Genomic DNA, 18,197 nt, shown 5'->3' with positions numbered 1-18,197 from the left:
TCTTCTAGCCATACAATCAGTTCATCCACCTCTAAACTTTTCTTAGCTAGAGAGTGGGCTACTCTATTTCCAGTTCGCCTAACTAAACTAAACGAAACAGTCCCACACTGAGACACAAGCATAGAAATATCATGTAAAAGCAAACCAAAAGGAGACGCCTCATTTTCCTAATTGGATACTTGTAACACTTGTATAATATAAAGTATATAACTTTAATAAAAACTCATTTTCCTTGCCTAGGTACCTTTCTTAAAGTGTGCACACCCCCTAAATTTAGTATTCCTTAATGAGTCTATTACAAGGGGAACTACATTGTCCACATGACTTATACAAAAAGTACATGGATAAAATATCATAACTACTGTTCTTGCTAATAAATAACAAGTCGTTGCCTCTTTATAATTGTGATTATAAAAGATCATATAGCTAATAAAAATCTATTGAAAATAATCCTCCTTTAAATACTTCTTGTAAATTTAGCCATATAAAGACATAATAAATACTTGAGCTTTATTTGAAGTAATCTAAAAAAAACACTAATGATACTAGTGGTAATCCCAACAACTATACTGATTACAATTTATTATTAGTGATGCAAGTCAAGTACTCACATATTTGTGATGCAGTTCAAGTAATTAACTCACAAATATATGTATAATAAAAGTCAATGATCACCTAGTATTCGCTAGTTCAGATGGATATTCTCAAGCTCTGTTGGCAGCCACAGTTTAAACAAGCTGGTTATTATTCCTCCAATTACTATAAGCATATGATCGACACCTATTATCACCTTACTACCTCCTTTATCTCTTAGTTTGGTATAACAATGAAACATATTATTGGAGATCAAACGAAATCTTAGTCTTGAATATTAGTAATAACTTACATGTACCCGCATCAAATTTATGTTGTTCATAGTTAAACTCAAATAAAACATGTACTTCAATCCAAATAATAAACCTAGAAACATGATACTACGCATGCTAAACATTTATTAAAAATCTACATATACACACACCTTGAGACTTAATAACTACTAGGAGAAGAGAAGGGTAGGCTAAGAGGAAGAAAGAGTTTTAACTTAAGAAAATAGATTTATTTCCCAAATTTGACGTGAATAATATGAGGGGTGGAGCCCTTATTTATACTAGTGGGACAAGTAGAATCGTACTAGGACTCGAAACTAAAAGATGAGGTTTTGAGAAAAGATAAATAATTTGAGCTAAGATACATTATTTATTTCATGATCGGCTAACTAGAATTGGAAAACATACCCTAAGATAAATAATCTAAATGCTTATATTAATTATTTAGCAAAAGATAAGAGAAAAAAAAAATTACAATCATCAACTCACTGGCGTGAGTAGCCAAAAGCTTTGGTTTTTTTTTTCCTTTTCTTTTTATAAATCTTTTGTAAATATTTTTCCTTTTTTTTTGGTCTTATCTCTTAACTTTGTTTTGTAGATCTTTTCTAATTTTCTTTTAAAAAAATCTTCAATTTTACTAAACTAACTACTTGGAATATAATTTGTGAACTTAGGCCCAATATTTAATTTGGCTAGAGTCTATTTGAAAAACCCATAATCTATTATAAAAGCCTATTTAGAATCTTTATAACTAATAATAAACCTTTTTAATAAATAAAACCCTTTTAAAAATTATAATTAACAACTTACAAAAATACGGAGGATTACAGACTACCCCCCTTAAAAGAAGTTTCATCCTCGAAACTTAAAGCAAGCAAACAAGAATAAAGCATATAATTCACATATACCACAACCATTTTATAAAAGTAAGTTGGCTCACATAATAACCCATAAAATAAATCAAAATTAGGTCAAAAATAGGATTCTAAATCAAACGCGTGAAATTCTGTTGCATTCTACCCCCCTTAGAAGGAGTTAGGCCCTCGTAACTCTACTACTAATCTCTGGAAACAACTCTGGATATTTCTTTAGCATCTCAGCCTCTGTTTCCCATGTTGCTTCTATAGAGTTCTGATTAGACCAGAGCACCTTAACGATTTTAACATCCTTATTCCAGGTACTTCTAACCTTACTGTCTAAAATCTTGACAGGTCTTTTTTCATAAGACAAGTTCTCATCAATTTGAATAGTTTCGGGTTGCAACACATGATGCAATTTATCTGGGATATACCGTCTCAACTGAGATATATGAAACACATTATGAACACGGCTTAATTCAGTGAGTAGGGTTAGTCTATAGCAGGTCACTTTTTCAACTCTATTCAATATCTCATATGGGCCTACAAACTTAGGGCTGAGCTTTCCTTTCTTTCCAAACCTCATCACACCCTTCATTGGTGAAACTTTCAGATGCACTTTTTCGCCCACTTCATATTCTTCTTCACTGCGCTTTTGATCAGCGTAGCTTTTCTGACGATCTTGGGCTGCCTTAATCTTTCCTTGATTTATTTTAACTTGTTGCACGGTCTCTTCAATCAATTGAGGCCCAAGTATAACTTTTTAACTTATATCGTTCCAACATAATGGGTTTCTTCATTTCCTACCATACAAAGTCTCGAATGGTACCATGTCTATACTTGAATGATAACTATTATTGTAGGAGAACTCTATCAGATCTAGATGATATTCTCATGAACCCTGATATTCCATGACATAAGCTCTTAACATATCTTATAAGGTTTGTATTGTCCTTTCAATCTGACCATCGGTGACTGGGTGAAAAGCAGTACTCATCAATAGCTTCAAACCAAAGGCTTGTTACACCTTCTGCAAGAAGTTAGACAAAAATCTAGGATCTCGATCAGACACAATATCTTTTGGTACTCCATGTAGCTTCAACACATGCTTAATGTAGGACTTAGCTAATTAGTGTAGGTATGAACAATACATACTTAGTCAATCTATCAACAATTACCCATATTGTATCATTCCCAGATTTACCCTTAGGTAAAGCAACAACAAAATAATCCATCGAAATAGAATTCCACTTTCATCCTGGAACATCTAAAGATTGGACTTTTCCTTTGGGTATTGTATGTTCACTATTCAGCTTTTTACATGTTAAGCATTTGGAAGCAAATTCAGCTATGTCCAACTTCATACGAGCCCACCAAAAATTCTTCTTTAAATCCTTATACAACTTATCACCCCTGGTGCATCAATATGGAGAATTATGGCCTTTTCCATGATTTTCAATTTCAAATCTTCAAGCTTCGGGTATACACCACCTTCCTTCCATTCTTAAACTTCCATCTTCATGAATTTGAAGTCTCCAGCATGACCCTCCCTCACCTTTTCTTTATTTTTCCATCTTTTCATCTTTTAATTGAGCTTCCCTAATTTGATCAAACATCGAGGGTTGAATGGTCAATGCACTAAACATTTTCTCTACTTCCCCATATTGCATAACTTCAAGATTCATCTTCTGAAAGTCTAAACACAGTTGATCTGCCACCACCATAGTGCTTAAGGTATGATATTGTCTTCCTACTCAAGGCATCTGTCGCTACATTCGCTTTTCCTTCATGGTATTGGATATCCAAATCGTAGTCTTTTATGAATTATAACCATCTCCTTTGCCTCATATGCAAATCCTCTTGGGTAAAAATGTATTTCAAACTTTTGTGATATGTACATATCTTAAATGTCACCCCATACAAATAATGACGACAAATTTTTAAAGCAAAAACTATTACGGCCAACTCTAGGTCATGAGTAGGGCAGTTGACTTCATATGGCTCAGTTGCCTTGATGCATAAGCAATAACTCTCCTATTTTGCATTAAAACACACCCCAGACCATGTTTAGATGCATAACTATATACTTCATAAGTATCACTCCCATCAGTTTAGGATAACACAGAGGTTGTGATTAGTCTTTCTTTTAGGATGGTGAAGACTTTCTCACATTATGGGTTTCAAATAAACTTGAACTCTTTCTTCATAAGATTGGTCATGGGTCGGGCTATTTTGAAGAAATCCTTAACAAAAACGTTTATAGTAACCTGCCAGACCTTGAAAACTTCTTATATCAGTCACATTCTTTGGAGTAGGTCATTCACTAACGGCTTCAATATTTGCTAGGTCAACAGCAACACCCTCCTTAGAAATGACATGGCGTAGATTTTTTCTTTAAGGAAAATAGATGGAAAGGTAAAACCAAAAGGTTTCCATCAAAGTTCTGTATGTTGATGGGGAAATGCCGGCAAAAATTATTGTTTTTCAGTTAGCTCATTTAAATAGGTTTTTGACTTTTTAAAAAAAAGATTTTATATTGAAATCTTGCTAAGTGAAGTTGTGTGGCATGTGTCCGTCAAAAAAAAAAAAGTTGTGTGGCATGTGATCTCCCTATCTTCCCGTCCTCTAGTCCTCTACTCCGTGGCAATTAACCTACAAATACTTGAGATCTAATTAGAATCACTCCCCCTTAGATTGTGTGGCGTGAGATCTTATCTTTCCGTACTAGTCCTTACCATATACTAATAATATAGGTTTATAAAACGTGGAAAATTTAAATTATCAAAAAAATGTGGGAAGTTTATCATCCGTACGTAGTATCACTATCCGAATGAGTTTATGAGCTCCCATATACAGTGGCGGAGCCACTAAGTCACAAGGGGTAGCACCTGCTACCCCTGATTTTTTTTTAAAAAAATTGAGTTTTTTTTTCTGAAAAGAAACCAAGAGGGAGCGGAAAGCGTGGAGGTTGAAGATGAGCTCTTGCCAGTTGCTTCCTCTCTTTATCTCTCAACACTCAAGTAGCTTTCTTCATCTGAAACTTTATCGTTGTCTATTGTGATGGGCTGATGGCCGCCATTAGTCCAATTGCCTCCTCTCTCTCTCTCCTTAGTTCAGTTAATTACTTCACTTAATTTCTGAAAAAAAAAAAACCAAATCGTTTGAGCTTTTTGATGATTTATGATTGGCACCCAACTGGTAAAGTGAAGTTTAACAACTGGTAAGGTGAAGTTACTTGAAGATGCTTTTTGAAACTAAATTGTAGTTTGGCACTAAAATAACACTAGTAGCACTAAAACTAAAAATCTAAAAGTCTGAAATTTGCAGATTGGTTGTATCAACTAAATTGTTTCAACTTCACTTACCGAATTCTTCAAAACACATCAAAATTTGCCCAGAGATAATTGAATTTTATTTATTCCATAGAAGAGAAGAAGCAGAGTATGAGAAAAACTGTTTTGATGGGAAAATAGGAAAAAAGAAGTCGACGAGTTTGTTTTGAATGGGCACTAACTTGTTGGTTGGTGAGGCAGTAAGTATTATTTCAGATTAACTATGATATAGCACCGTGGTTAATATAATTACCTTGTTTTGAAGGGAAATAGGCCGACTTAATAGAAGAAAAACACTTTTAAGGAGTGATTAAAAGTTGAAGTTCATTTGTGATAGTTTAAAATAAAGAGGCCACCATTGCAATGCCTAGATGGTGTACACGTTTGTACGTAGAGCATGGTACGCACATGCACATGACTAAAGCTAACAAGCCAAATGTACATGAATAACAAGTCAAATGAACACATGTACATAGCTAACAAGTCAAATGAACATATGTGCATCTTTATTATTATATGTTCATTGGTATTAATCTTTAAGTTCATAATCTAGTGTTTGATGTTCATCGTGTGAATGGTGTTAATCCTACGGACGTGTGTATGTACTAATTTGCACCGCATTAATAAAATCCCTTATAAATTCAGTTATTAAAGTACTTTGAGGTTTTATTTGGATTTTGTAGCATTTTGTTTATATTCAATAGTATTACAAAATTACGCTACCCCTGACTCGAAATCCTGGATCCGCCCCTGCCCATATACATATATAAAGAGATAAATGAGAGTTCCAATGCAAAAGAATTCATCATAGCACAACAAAGTAAGGTAACTTGAAGCTCTAATAATCATAATGGAGTTTTCTTGGAGATTATTAATATTGCTCTTCATTGTTTCCTTCCTAATCATATCAAAGCTTTTGAAGAAACCAACTACCACAAAACTACCCCCTGGTCCTCCAAAGTTACCCTTGATCGGTAACCTCCATCAGCTAGCATCCAAAACCACCCTTCCCCACCGCCGACTAGCGGAGTTAGCAACCGTTTACGGCCCGATCATGCGCCTCCGCCTAGGGGAAGTTCCTACCATTGTCATATCATCGGCTGAGATGGCCAAAGAGGTGATGAAAACTCATGATGCTTTGCTTTGCAATAGGCCAAAAATGATGATGCCCCAAGTTGTGTTCTACAACTGCAGTGACATCGCTCTCACCCCCTACGGCGAGTATTGGCGGCAAGTCCGCAAGATCGCCACCCTCGAGCTCTTTACCGCCAGCCGTGTTCAGGTATTTCGGCCCATAAGGGAGGAGGAGGTCCGGGATGTTGTCAAGTCTCTAGCTTCCAAGGTTGGCTCTGTGGTTAACCTTAGCAACACAATTTTCACTCTCACGTTTAACATCACTTTAAGGTATGCTATTATGCTTGTGATTTCCGTCTAGAATTGTCAATTGGTGGTTCGTGGTCAGGTCAGGTCAGGTCAGGTCAGGTTGGGTTATATTTGAGACAAAGAGGTTGGGTCGATTAAAGCCTGTTCATGACCTAAATCTTTGCGTCTAGTTGATTCAATGAATTTATATGAGAATGCATATTTATATGAAAAATAAGAATGAATCTTACGTGTTATAACTCTTCTGAATAAATGATGTAACTCTAATGAAAAAATGATGTAACTCAAAAAAAGAATATGAGAAAAAAAAATTCAAAAGATTTTCTTTTTTTGGACTCAAATTTTTTTAGGGGTATAACTCTAATGAACAAGTGTTGTAACTCTTATAATTCTAATGGATTAGAGTTACAATACTTGTTCATTAGAGTTATACCCCCTAAAAATTTTTGAGCCCAAAAAAAAAAATTTTTTGAGTTTTTTTTTTCTCTAATATTTTTTTTTAGAGTTACGTCACTTTTTCATTAGAGTTACATCACTTATTCATAAGAGTTATGACACGTAAAATTTATTCTCATTTCTCATGTAAGTATGCATTCTCATATTAACTCACTTCTATATATATAGAAATAGTATCATGTGAAAATCACTCCTTATGCTGAAAACTGCAACATAAAATAAGCAAAACGATAAAATGAGCAAAAAGTTCTCAAAATGAGCAAAAATTTAAAATGGGTCGGGCAAAAAACATAAAATGAGCAAAAATTTGTAAAATGAGCAAAAATTTGTAAAATGAGCAAAAATTTCTTAAAACGAACGAGAACATAAAATGAGCAAAAAACATGAAATGAACAAAAGTTCTTAAAATGAGCAAAAACTTCGTAAAATAAGCGAAAGTTTGCTAAAATGAGCAAAAGTTTCTTAAAGTAAACAAAAACATAAAATCTGCAAAAATATCGATTTTTAGTTTTCAACTTAAAGTTAGTTTTCAATGGATCACGCCCCCCCCCCTCTCTCTCTCTCTCTCTCTCGCTCTCTCTCTCTCTCTCTCTCTCTCTCTCGCGCTCTCTCTCTATCTCTCTCTCTCTCTCTCTCTCTCTCTCTCTCTCTCTCTCTCTTCTCTCTCTCATATATATATATATATATATATATATATATATATATATATATATATATAGAAGTGAGTTCATATGAGAATATATACTTATATGAGAAATGAGAATGAATTTTACACGCTATAACTCTTATGAATAAGTGATGTAACTCTAATGAAAAAGACATGTAACTCCAAAAACAAAATATTTGAAAAAAAAAATCAAAAAAAACAATTTTTTTTTAATTTCAAATTTTTTTTAGATGGATATAACTCTAATGAATAAGTGTTGTAACTCTAAACCAATCGTGTGGTTGAGATTCATTCTCATTTCTCATATAAAGAGCATTCTCATGTGATATTGCCCCTATATATATATATATATATATATATATATATATATATAATATATATATATATATATATATATATAATATATATATATATATATATATAAAATCAAGTCTAAGTATCCAAATGATGTTTAAGTCCAATGAATATTATTCATAAACCAAAGATACTAATCACTGAAGCAGTTAAAGTCTTATGTTCCATATTTTGTGTACCACTGAGGATTAAGATTGGTCTAATGGATATAAGGTCCTCATTCCATCCCTACGAGAAGGTTCCTAATTTCTCCCCCCTTCTTACAAGGGAATACTCCTTGAAAAAAGTGTACCACTTGTGTGCCATTAATTTATAAGGTTGATTAAAAAGTGAGTTTAAGTTTCAATTATAAAGTAGTGGGTTATTGTAATAATAACAACTGATAAGAAACATTGGCACACAAGTATTACAAAAAAGTGGAACAAAAAGTTAATTCCATTGAAGATTTTTTTTTTTTTTTTGACAATGGGGGAATATTTGCAGAGTTGAGATACACCAAAAGAATAGCAAACAAGCATTACACTAAGCATTCTAAGCTCTTACACACCAAAAACTATAATATAAACTTAAACTTAAAAGAAAGAACTCAAGTCGGAAGCTTTTGCTGTTGGTGAACTTCATTTAACTCTTCTTTTGATGGTGGACAATTGCCATATCATAAGATTAGAAATGGATGAGACTTGGTGAATTCCTTGAGCAGAACAACCTGCATGAAAAGAGTATAACACACCCGATGGAAGTAGTGAGAGGAGTAGACTTCTTCCACAATTGAGACGACAATGAACAAGCGAGATTTAAAACTCGCAATATGAGAATTATTAGTGACCTCTTGTCACATGGAATTCTTGGCTCAAGTTACTTGGAAGTAGGGGTGCTAATCGAGCGAGTCGATCGCGAGCTAGGGTCTGTTGACTCGACTTGAAAATCGACCGACTCGTGCTCGACTCAACTCGAAACTCGTCGAGCATAAAATTTCCTAGCTTGACTCGTGCTCGATAAGAATTATTAATGCTCGACCCGACTCGAGTACTCTACTCGAGCTCGTTAAGCTCGACTCGCTCGACTCGAACTCGTTAAGCTCAACTTGACTTGGGCTCATTATGCTCAACCCAACACAACCCAAATTCTCAAGTGTCATCCTTCCCTTTTATAAAGAAAAGAAGCTTTGGTTTTTAGTTTTCAACCAATGTGAGACTTTTGTTTAAGCCACTATCTTTTTATAAAGTTCAATAGGCTTTGATTTTTTTGTCTTTCTACCAATTATGGGATAAGTTTTATGCATTGTTTCTCCCCGCCCCCCCCCCCCCTCCAACTTATTTACCTTACTTTCTTTTAATTTTATGTCTATTTTTTTCATTCTCATTTCAACAATTTATATAAAAAATGTTAACGAGTTGCTCACGAGCTTATCGAGTCGAGTTGGAGCTTGCTCAACCCGACTCGTTAAGGTCTCGAGTCGATCAACTCGAGTCGAGTAAATTCGAGTCAAGCATTGATCGAGTATTGCCCGAGTCGATCACGAGCTGCTCAACTCGATTAGCACCCCTACCTGGAAAAGTCACGTTCCTTTGTGACTCAAAACTCTCATGACTGGGTATTTTGGATTGCTCTCTTTGGTAGGAGAACCTCTCTTGAATTGACGCGCTATGAACCCCCAAAATTTCCAATTGAGGAGTCGTCTTCAGATACATAGTTTTCACGGCAATGATAAACAATATCATTACAAAGAAAAATTGAGTCTCCACATTGGAAGGTTTCGAACGAGCATTCGATTTACTACATCGAAGAAGATCAGAAGTCTCAACCATGAACACCTTGCCCCTCCTCTTCCATACTCACTCACTGTTAACCAGCTCATGCACAGGAGGATCCATAACCGTACTAAGTCCCCTCTTTCAACTTCCAGTGTTTTAGGTTCCAAGGTGGTACCTTAATGTTGGTACAATACTTTAGAACTCTTTCCCCTACCCACCCTTAAATCTGAGAATTTCTTTGTCTAACAATTAAGGTAGCCCAAGTCTTTCTAAGATATGTCTCTAGAGACTGGGATAGGAAACCAACTATACTCAATAGAAGATTTCTTCCTCTTTTGAATCGACATTACCTGAGACAACAACTCAAAGAAAACCCCAACATCCATTCTTTCATATATATTAAAACAACTCTTGTCCTAATGACAAGTAGTAATCAACTTCCCTAACCAACCATACGGAGCATTACCAACAATTTGAAACAAAAGGCTTCCTCCAACAATTAAAATGATAACTAAGTAGAATGAGTAGGCAAACATATTACCCATACTACTAAAAAGACAAATTAACTAAACTGATTCGAGAATTAAACCCACACTAGCAGTATAGTAGAGAAGAGCTAAGGTGAAAGGATACAAACCCATTTGCAGTTAGATTCGCGAAATGTAGCTAGAAATTAGACATAGAAGCTGAAGATGGCATAACAAACTAACTAACTTTTGTTAAGTACTTGGTCCTTCCTTGATCTACTTGAAACGACAAGCCTTTGAAAACAAAAAAAAGACCACCACAAGTCGTCGACCGGTTCTGGATAAGAAGGCGGAGTACAGGTGGTTTGGCTCGCCGACGACCTTAAATGAGCAGATGGTGCTCAGGTCACCAATGAGCCACTAGGAATTATTTAGACGGCGCTGCTTCTTTAAGGTTTTGGGGGGAGAGTTTTAAAGAGAGAGACAGAGAGAGTAATTTTTCAACACGGAGCGATAAAAAGAGTGAACAGTTTTAAAGATATTTTTTGACCAGACATATTGGCGAAGCCAGCAAGACATTTTTAAACCCAGACATATTATGCTACACACCCCTTCCTCAGCGTGGGCACTCCCCACTCCGGCCCACACGCCCAGCCCCACCCCTCCCCTCGTGTTACTCGAAGTAAGCACGGCATTTTTAAACCCAATCCCCGTTATGGGCTCACCGTGCAACCTTATGGCCCCACTCCATATCGGTCCCCTATACCAAAAAATCATAAATAAGCTTTGACTGACCCTAATTGGAATACTGTCATGCAAGATAAATTTAGTGCTTTGATTAAAACAGGGACATGGGAATTAGTGCCTAGGCCTACGAGGGTGAATATTGTATGTGGCTATTTCGACACAAAGAAAAATCAAATGGTGAACTTGAAAGGCACAAAGCTAGACTTGTTTGTGATGGCAGGTCACAGGAAGTTAGTGTTGATTGCGATCAGACTTTTAGCCCAGTTATCAAACCTCAAACTATTGCACAATTCTCAGTTTAGCAATGGCTCGCAAATGGTCCATTCATCAGCTTGATGTCAAAAATGCTTTTCTTCATAGTGATTTAAAGAAGCTGTATAAATGCATCAACCTCCGGGCTTTGTGGGTCGTCGTTCCCCTCATCATGTGTGTCGTCTACGAAAACCATTATATGAATTAAAGCAGGCTCCTCGAGCATGGTATGCGCGATTTGCTAATTTTTTAATTCACATGGACTTTGTTATTACTTAGAGTGACTCATCTTTGTTCACCTACCATCAAGGACATGATACTGCATATTTATTACTTTATGTTGATGATATTATTTTGACAACCTCCTCCGAGGGGTTACGAGAGAGGCTTTTTACTCAGTTGAAACTGAGTTTTTGATATCCGATTTAGGACCATTAAGTTATTTTCTAGGCAATAATGTTTCCACAATTTCATCTTACATGCTACTCTATCAAAAAAAATATGCACAGGAAATATTGGAACGCGCAGGCATGAGAAATTGTAAACCTGCAGTCACTCCTATGGACACTAAGTCTAAACTTAGTGCTGATTTTGGCCCTAAGTTCCAGGATCCTACTAAGTACCCCAACCTCGTTGGTGCTCTTCAGTACCTTTCTTTTACTCCCTTGATATTGCTTATGCAGTACAGTATGTATGCTTATTTATGCATGATCTGAGAAAGGCTCAATATGATGCCTTAAAATGCATCCTACATTATATTCAGGGCACCATTGATCACAGGTTACATTTATATATACTTCTATGAGTTTGATTACTTATACTGATGTTGATTGGGGTGTATGTCCTGACACTCGTCGTTCCACCTCGGGTTATTGTTGTTTTCTTAGGGATAATATTATTTCTTGATCATTGAAACGTCGGGCGGCTCCTCGAGCGCAAGAGCACAATATCGAGGTGTCGCTAATGTTGATGTCGAGTCTTGCTAGCTTCGTAACCTTCTTCTTGAGTTACATTGCCCACTCCGTCGGGCCAGTCTTGTCTAATGTGATAAAATCAATGCTATCTATCTGTCTCGCAATCCTGTACAACACCAATGTACCAAACATGTTGAGATGGATATTCATTTTGTTTGGGAGAAGGTTTTTTGGGTGAGGTACGGGTTCTTCATATTCCTTCCAGGTATCAGTTTGCAGGCATATTCGCTAAATGCCTACCTCATAAACTATTTACAGATTTTTTTTATCCAGTCTTAGCATACGCCATCCTCTCGCTATGAATGCGGGGGTGTGATTAGGATAATATTTGCTCATCGGTTTAGGATATATTTGTATAATCCCTATATAGTTTGGATTCCTAACATGGTTTGGATTATTATTTTATAAACACTATATATATTGATCAATGGAAATACTCCAAGATTAGGGAGTCTACATTATCTAACACCAACCACCAAGTTCACTCGGTCCTAAATTCATTCCCAGAGCTTCTGCTACCAATCAAATACCCAGTGAAGTCGGCGTCACCACCAATGGAACCACAAGAGATATATCTTCCGATTATAAAAAAGAGGAGGCTTCTGCCATGGACGCCCCACCATCGGCGTAGCTAGGCGTCCATGGCAGGCGCTCCCCCACATGAAGAGGCGCATTTTCCTGTGGTGGAACGCCTGCCACGGACGTTTATGCCGGTGGTGGGGCGTCCATGGCATAAGTCTCCCTCATTTTTTAAATAAAAAAACAGCATGTTACAGATGGAAGGTATTGGTGGTTGTGCGGAGTGAACTCCAAAGTATGGTGATGGTGGTGGTGGGGTGTAATGGTGTTTGTAGGGCGTGATGGTGATGGTGGTGTGGAGGCGCCAATGGTAGTGTGGAAGGGGGAAGGGGAAGGGGAAGTGATGGAAGAGGAGAAAGTGAGAAAAGAAATGAAAAGTATACAAACAGTATTTTATACGTATTTAGGGTGTTAGAAAGAAATTTTATGCCGATTTTTAGCAACTGAGTTATTTTACGTGAAATACTCGATCTGAGACCCACATTTCACTCGAAAACAACAACCTAAATTTCTAACATAAAACGATCTGGTTAAACCCGACCCAAAATTAACTACATCCAAACAGGATATTTTACTTTTTGTTTTAGTATCAGATCTTGTTTATAACTATTTAAATTTAGAGATTTTGTATAACCTTAATTATAACTTTTTACCTTCTTCTCGTAATTTTTGTTGAACTAGCAGACTAGCAGTCTATTCATCAAATTGTCTTTTATCATAACTTGGCTATAAAACCAGATTAGCAATGAACAAGAAAGGCCAAGACGGAGAAGTTTTCAGAGAACTTATAGCAGATGTAGCAGAGAGTGTCTCTGGCTTTTCGATTGGTGATCTATATCCATCGTTGAAGTTTATAAGTACCATAACTGGGATGAAAAGGAAACTGCAAGGGATTGTCATGAGATTTGATAGGATAATGGACCCCATAATAGAGGAACATATGTCTGTGGAAAAACAAAGTAAAGAAGAGGAAGACTTAATTGATGTTCTCTTGAAATTTCACAACGACAACCTACATCTTGGCGCAAAATTCTCCCTTACTACCAATAACATCAAGGCCATAGTTATTGTAAGTTATAATAAATCTAAGTTTCTAGGCGTAATTCTTTTTAAAGGTAAAGATAATTCCTTGCAAGAAGGGGAAAATTAGGATCCTTCTTGCAAGGGGTGAGAATCGAACCCATGTCACAGAGGTGGAAGGATGGCCTTACAATCACTAGGCCAACCTTAATCCTCAATTTTTTCTAATCGTAAATGCATGCCAATACAACTATAGTAACACTTTTCATACTAATATGCATATTACAATAATGTGCAGGAGTTATTCAGTGCTGCAAGTGAGACATCTTCAACAACGATAGAATGGGCAATGTCTGAATTATTAAAGAATCCTACAGAAATGGAAAAGGCACAAGATGAGGTGCGACGAGTATTGCAAGGTAAAGAAACAATGGTTGATAATCCAAGTCTAGACAAGCTCAAGTACTTGAAACTTATAATCAAAGAAACTTTAAGGCTTCATCCTCCTTTACCTTGCTTGGTTCCTAGAGAAGCTATGGCTAGATGTCAAATTAATGGTTATGAAGTACCTTCAAATTCTCGAATTTTCATTAATGCATGGGCTATTGGAAGAGATCCAGTACATTGGAAAGATCCTGAAATGTTTAATCCAAGAAGATTTGAAGGGTCTTTGATTGATTATAAAGGAGCACATTTTGAGTTAATTCCATTTGGTTCCGGAAGAAGGATATGCCCTGGAATTGGACTTGCTACTGCGACTATTGAGCTCGTGCTAGCCATGTTGCTTTATCATTTTGATTGGAAGTTAGCTAATGGGACTACAGCTGAAGACTTGGACATGAATGAGACTTTTGGCATAGGAGGGAGGAGGAAAAATGACTTACAAGTGACTCATTCCCTTTATTCTTGCTCAGGCTTCAAATGATAAGGTATACTTCCTCCGTTTCTTAATAAGTGCAACATAGAGAAAGTGGAGGAATACCAAGGAATGTAGAGAGAGAAAGTTGGGACCACAATAAAGTAGAGTAATTCAAGTGATGAAACAAAAAAGTTGTGGTCCCTCTTGCTTTTTGGTGGCATATTGTAATAATATTGAACTTTTTTTACCATTTTGAGCTTGGTTGCACTTATTGTGACTATTCCAAATAAGGGAAATGTTGCACTTATTAAGAAACGGAGGTAGTATTTAGTTTGTTGTTATATTAAGGTGTATGTAAGAGACTTAGGTAAAAGGCTAGATGGAATCAAATATGTCAATGCTTAATATTACTACGAAGAATCTCCGTACTACTATTTGACTACTTTTTATCATTACCCAATATATATCAAGTTTCCTACGATCGATGTTCGTAATAGTGATAATTATGTTCTAACTTGGTGATCAAATGTATTAATATTATATAGTGAAAGTATTGGGTCAGACCGTCTGACCCAATATTCTCGTCAGACGGGCTGAGCCCAGTACTATAATATACAGCGACGACGGCGGTCGAAGGATTCTCCACCATTCCCACATAAAACCCACCACCACCAACACAACCACCACCACCACATTACAAAGCCTCATCCATCTCCACCGCCACCACCTCAGTTCTCGATGCGACACTACAGGAGAACTTCTCCTCGACAAGGTACTATTCGACGGTGGTTACAAACCTTATAGACTTAATATGTTCAGGCTAGTTTGGAGGACAATCTTTGTGATAGTTACGACCGTAATCTCAATGCTCTTACCTTTCTTCAACGACGTAGTTGGATTGCTTGGAGCACTCAAATTTTGCCTTCAGATGCTTATCCCAGTAGAGATGTATATCTCGCATAAAAAGATTCCCAAATGGAGTACTAAATGGATTTGCCTTCAGATGCTTAGTTTTGCTTGCCTCATTATCACCATTGTCGCTGCTGCTGGATCAGTTGCCTCATTATAAGGAATGAAGAAGAAGGAGAAAGTGAGAGAAAGCAGAGGTTAGTTTTCTTTTCAGTTAGACTTTGTTTTCTTTCAGTTGGACTTTGTTTTCTTTCAGTTGGACTTTTGTTTCTTTCAGTTGGACTTTGTTTTCTTTCAGTTGGATTTTGTGTTCTTTCAGTTGGACTTTGTGTTCTTTCAGTTAGACTTTGTTTTCTTTCAGTTGGACTTTGTTTTCTTTCAGTTGGACTAACTGAAACAAAATGAAGACTACCTGAAGAAAAATGAAGACTACCTGAAAAAGAATAAAGACCAACTGAAACCCAAGTAAAGCACAAAAACCAACTGAAAAACAAAGAAGACTAACTGAAAATAAAATGAAGACTGCCTGAAGAAAAATGAAGACTACCTGAAAAAGAATAAAGACCAACTGAAACCCAAGTAAAGCACAAAAACCAACTGAAAAACAAAGAAGTCTAACTGAAAACAAAATGAAGACTACCTGAAAAAAAATGAAGACTACCTGAAAAAAAATGAAGACTACCTGAAAAAAAATTGGAACCACCTGAAAGTCGTCCGACCAAGATTATGGTCGGACGAGTCCGACACAATACGTTCTCTATTATATATCAACTCGATTTTTTTCTATCACTAATCTAATGTTCGTCATAACTGCCAAATCATAATCTTGTAAGTTATAAATTAGTATTATCTTTTATACAAATCCCGTAAAGTCATTTTATCACACATCCGAGTATACCAAGTGTATGGTATATTCAAGACTAATTTTTACAAATTTACTAATTTAAAACTCTCCTTCTTAATATTTTTGCTCATTTGGATGATTTCAAATAAGCGATGAGCAAAAATAGTCTTGGGTATACCATTCATGCTCACGGTACAGTCGAGTATATGATAAAATTTGTAAACCCGTATGTTATAAAAATCACAGCTATATTAGTTAGTTTAAACACCTTATATTGTCTTGATCTTAGTTGGCCATGAGAATCTTTAGGTTCCAGTATACGAGATATAAGTACCTTGGCCCTGTTATTTTGGACTGAATTAATGGAAATATCATGATCAGTTATGACACATAAAAATTTAACTCAGACAAATTGACTTCAGTTCAATTCAGTCCAAAAGAACATGGGCCTACTCTATTACCTAGAAAAAAAAACCTGAGTTTATGAGAACTCTTCAAAAAAGAACCTTAGAGGCAAGTATCAAATAGCGCTAATATTAAATTTTTTTGGTGAAAATAAACGAATACGAGCAGTTATAAAGATAGAGCTAATATTGAAGTTTGCATGATAATTGGAATCATTCCTTACTCAAAATTTTTTGCCTCTATCTTAGTTTTTCCAAACACTAAAATAAATTTATTTTCCAATTTATCCAATGGGATCATGAGAAACTTGTCCAATTATTCCTCTCCGAGTATTGCCTGAGAGATATGTATGATTCTAATTGTTGGACAAACACAAGCTATTTTGGGCAGGAGTGTAAGTGGACTGGAATGGAATGGATTGGTCTTTGCCAAATCCAGTCCAGACCAATAATATTTTCTTGAGTTCGACCAGTCCATTCCAATCCGATTACTATATTATTATTTTTCCTTCGATTTAGATTCAATGATTTACAACGTTTTTTCATAATTGAATTTGCAAAATTTTAGCTCATTATATATCCATTCCATAAAATAAGTCACAAATAAATAACATAATCAGCTAATAGTAATATGAATAATAAAATAATAGACATAATACAAATAAATAATAAAATAATAGACATAATACAAATAAATAATAAAATAATAACACTAATACAAATAAATAATAAAATAATAGACACTAATACAAATAATATATATGCCTATATAATCATTGTGGTACTTTAATTAAAATTCTAATAATAACATAATCAGCTAATAGTGATATGAAATTATGAATAACAAAATAATGGACAATAATACAAATGTTTATTAAACATTGACTATTTGGACCTTATTAGACCTGATTGGAACTTATTGGACCTTAGACCTGATTGAAACTTATTGCACCTGATTGGAACTTATTGGACCTTATTGGAACTTATTGCCCTTATTAGATCTTATTGCAACTTATCTGAACTTATCTGAACTTATTGGACCTGAAACTTAATTTTTTAAGTTGAGCAGAACGCACTCTTCGATAGCTTGATAAACCAGTATACCCATTTAAAACTGCTGATTTTAAGAACATAGTGTATTTCCTAACAAAAGAAGATGATATATTGCATAAAGTTGGGATTATTCCCTAGTTATTGAAAGATCGGTGGAAACACTTTGAGAAGAGTTGTCAAAGGTCAGATTATCCTATCAAATTCTCCATGAATTATGGAACAAATGAAATAGTTCATCCGTCTCAAAATATTTCCCTTATTAATTTGATGTTCTTGATTTCTCTTTTATTGTCGTCATCTGCAACGATACCTTAGAGTGACCCAATACTTAAAGATCCATCCTAATTATTTCGTTCTTTTTAAAAAGTAAAATAAAAATAAAATCTCTATACATCGCACGAGCTAAAATCTAGTTGCGCA

General features: G+C 35.5%; 2 protein-coding genes across 2 annotated transcripts; one reads left to right on the top strand and one right to left on the bottom strand.

The window, feature by feature from the left end:
• Window positions 1-1,901: 1,901 nt before the first annotated feature.
• Window positions 1,902-2,321, bottom strand: LOC130589935 (uncharacterized). Its single transcript, XM_057391586.1, has one exon. It carries the CDS (start codon window positions 2,319-2,321, stop codon window positions 1,902-1,904), a length of 420 nt encoding a protein of 139 aa, XP_057247569.1.
• A 3,549-nt stretch (window positions 2,322-5,870) lies between these two features.
• Window positions 5,871-14,633, top strand: LOC104901864 (cytochrome P450 726A27-like). The gene is made up of 3 exons (XM_057391585.1): window positions 5,871-6,459; window positions 13,427-13,757; window positions 14,007-14,633. The coding sequence occupies exons 1-3, from the start codon at window positions 5,906-5,908 to the stop codon at window positions 14,631-14,633; spliced, it is 1,512 nt and encodes a 503-aa protein (XP_057247568.1). The 5' UTR covers window positions 5,871-5,905.
• Window positions 14,634-18,197: the final 3,564 nt, after the last annotated feature.

This window comes from Beta vulgaris, chromosome 8 (genome assembly GCF_026745355.1).
Source record: "Beta vulgaris subsp. vulgaris cultivar EL10 chromosome 8, EL10.2, whole genome shotgun sequence".
NCBI lineage: Eukaryota > Viridiplantae > Streptophyta > Magnoliopsida > Caryophyllales > Amaranthaceae > Beta > Beta vulgaris.
Note: the sequence above shows the minus strand (reverse complement) of the source record. Positions and strands in the feature narration are given on the sequence as shown.

Coding starts and splice junctions, on each gene's coding strand:
- LOC104901864 (XM_057391585.1), top strand. CDS start 5,906: ATGGAGTTTTCTTGGAGATTATTAATATTGCTCTTCATTGTTTCCTTC. Junction 6,460..13,426: donor ACGTTTAACATCACTTTAAG/GTATGCTATTAT, acceptor CTATAAAACCAG/ATTAGCAATGAACAAGAAAG. Junction 13,758..14,006: donor ACATCAAGGCCATAGTTATT/GTAAGTTATAAT, acceptor AATAATGTGCAG/GAGTTATTCAGTGCTGCAAG.
- LOC130589935 (XM_057391586.1), bottom strand. CDS start 2,321: ATGAAGGGTGTGATGAGGTTTGGAAAGAAAGGAAAGCTCAGCCCTAAG.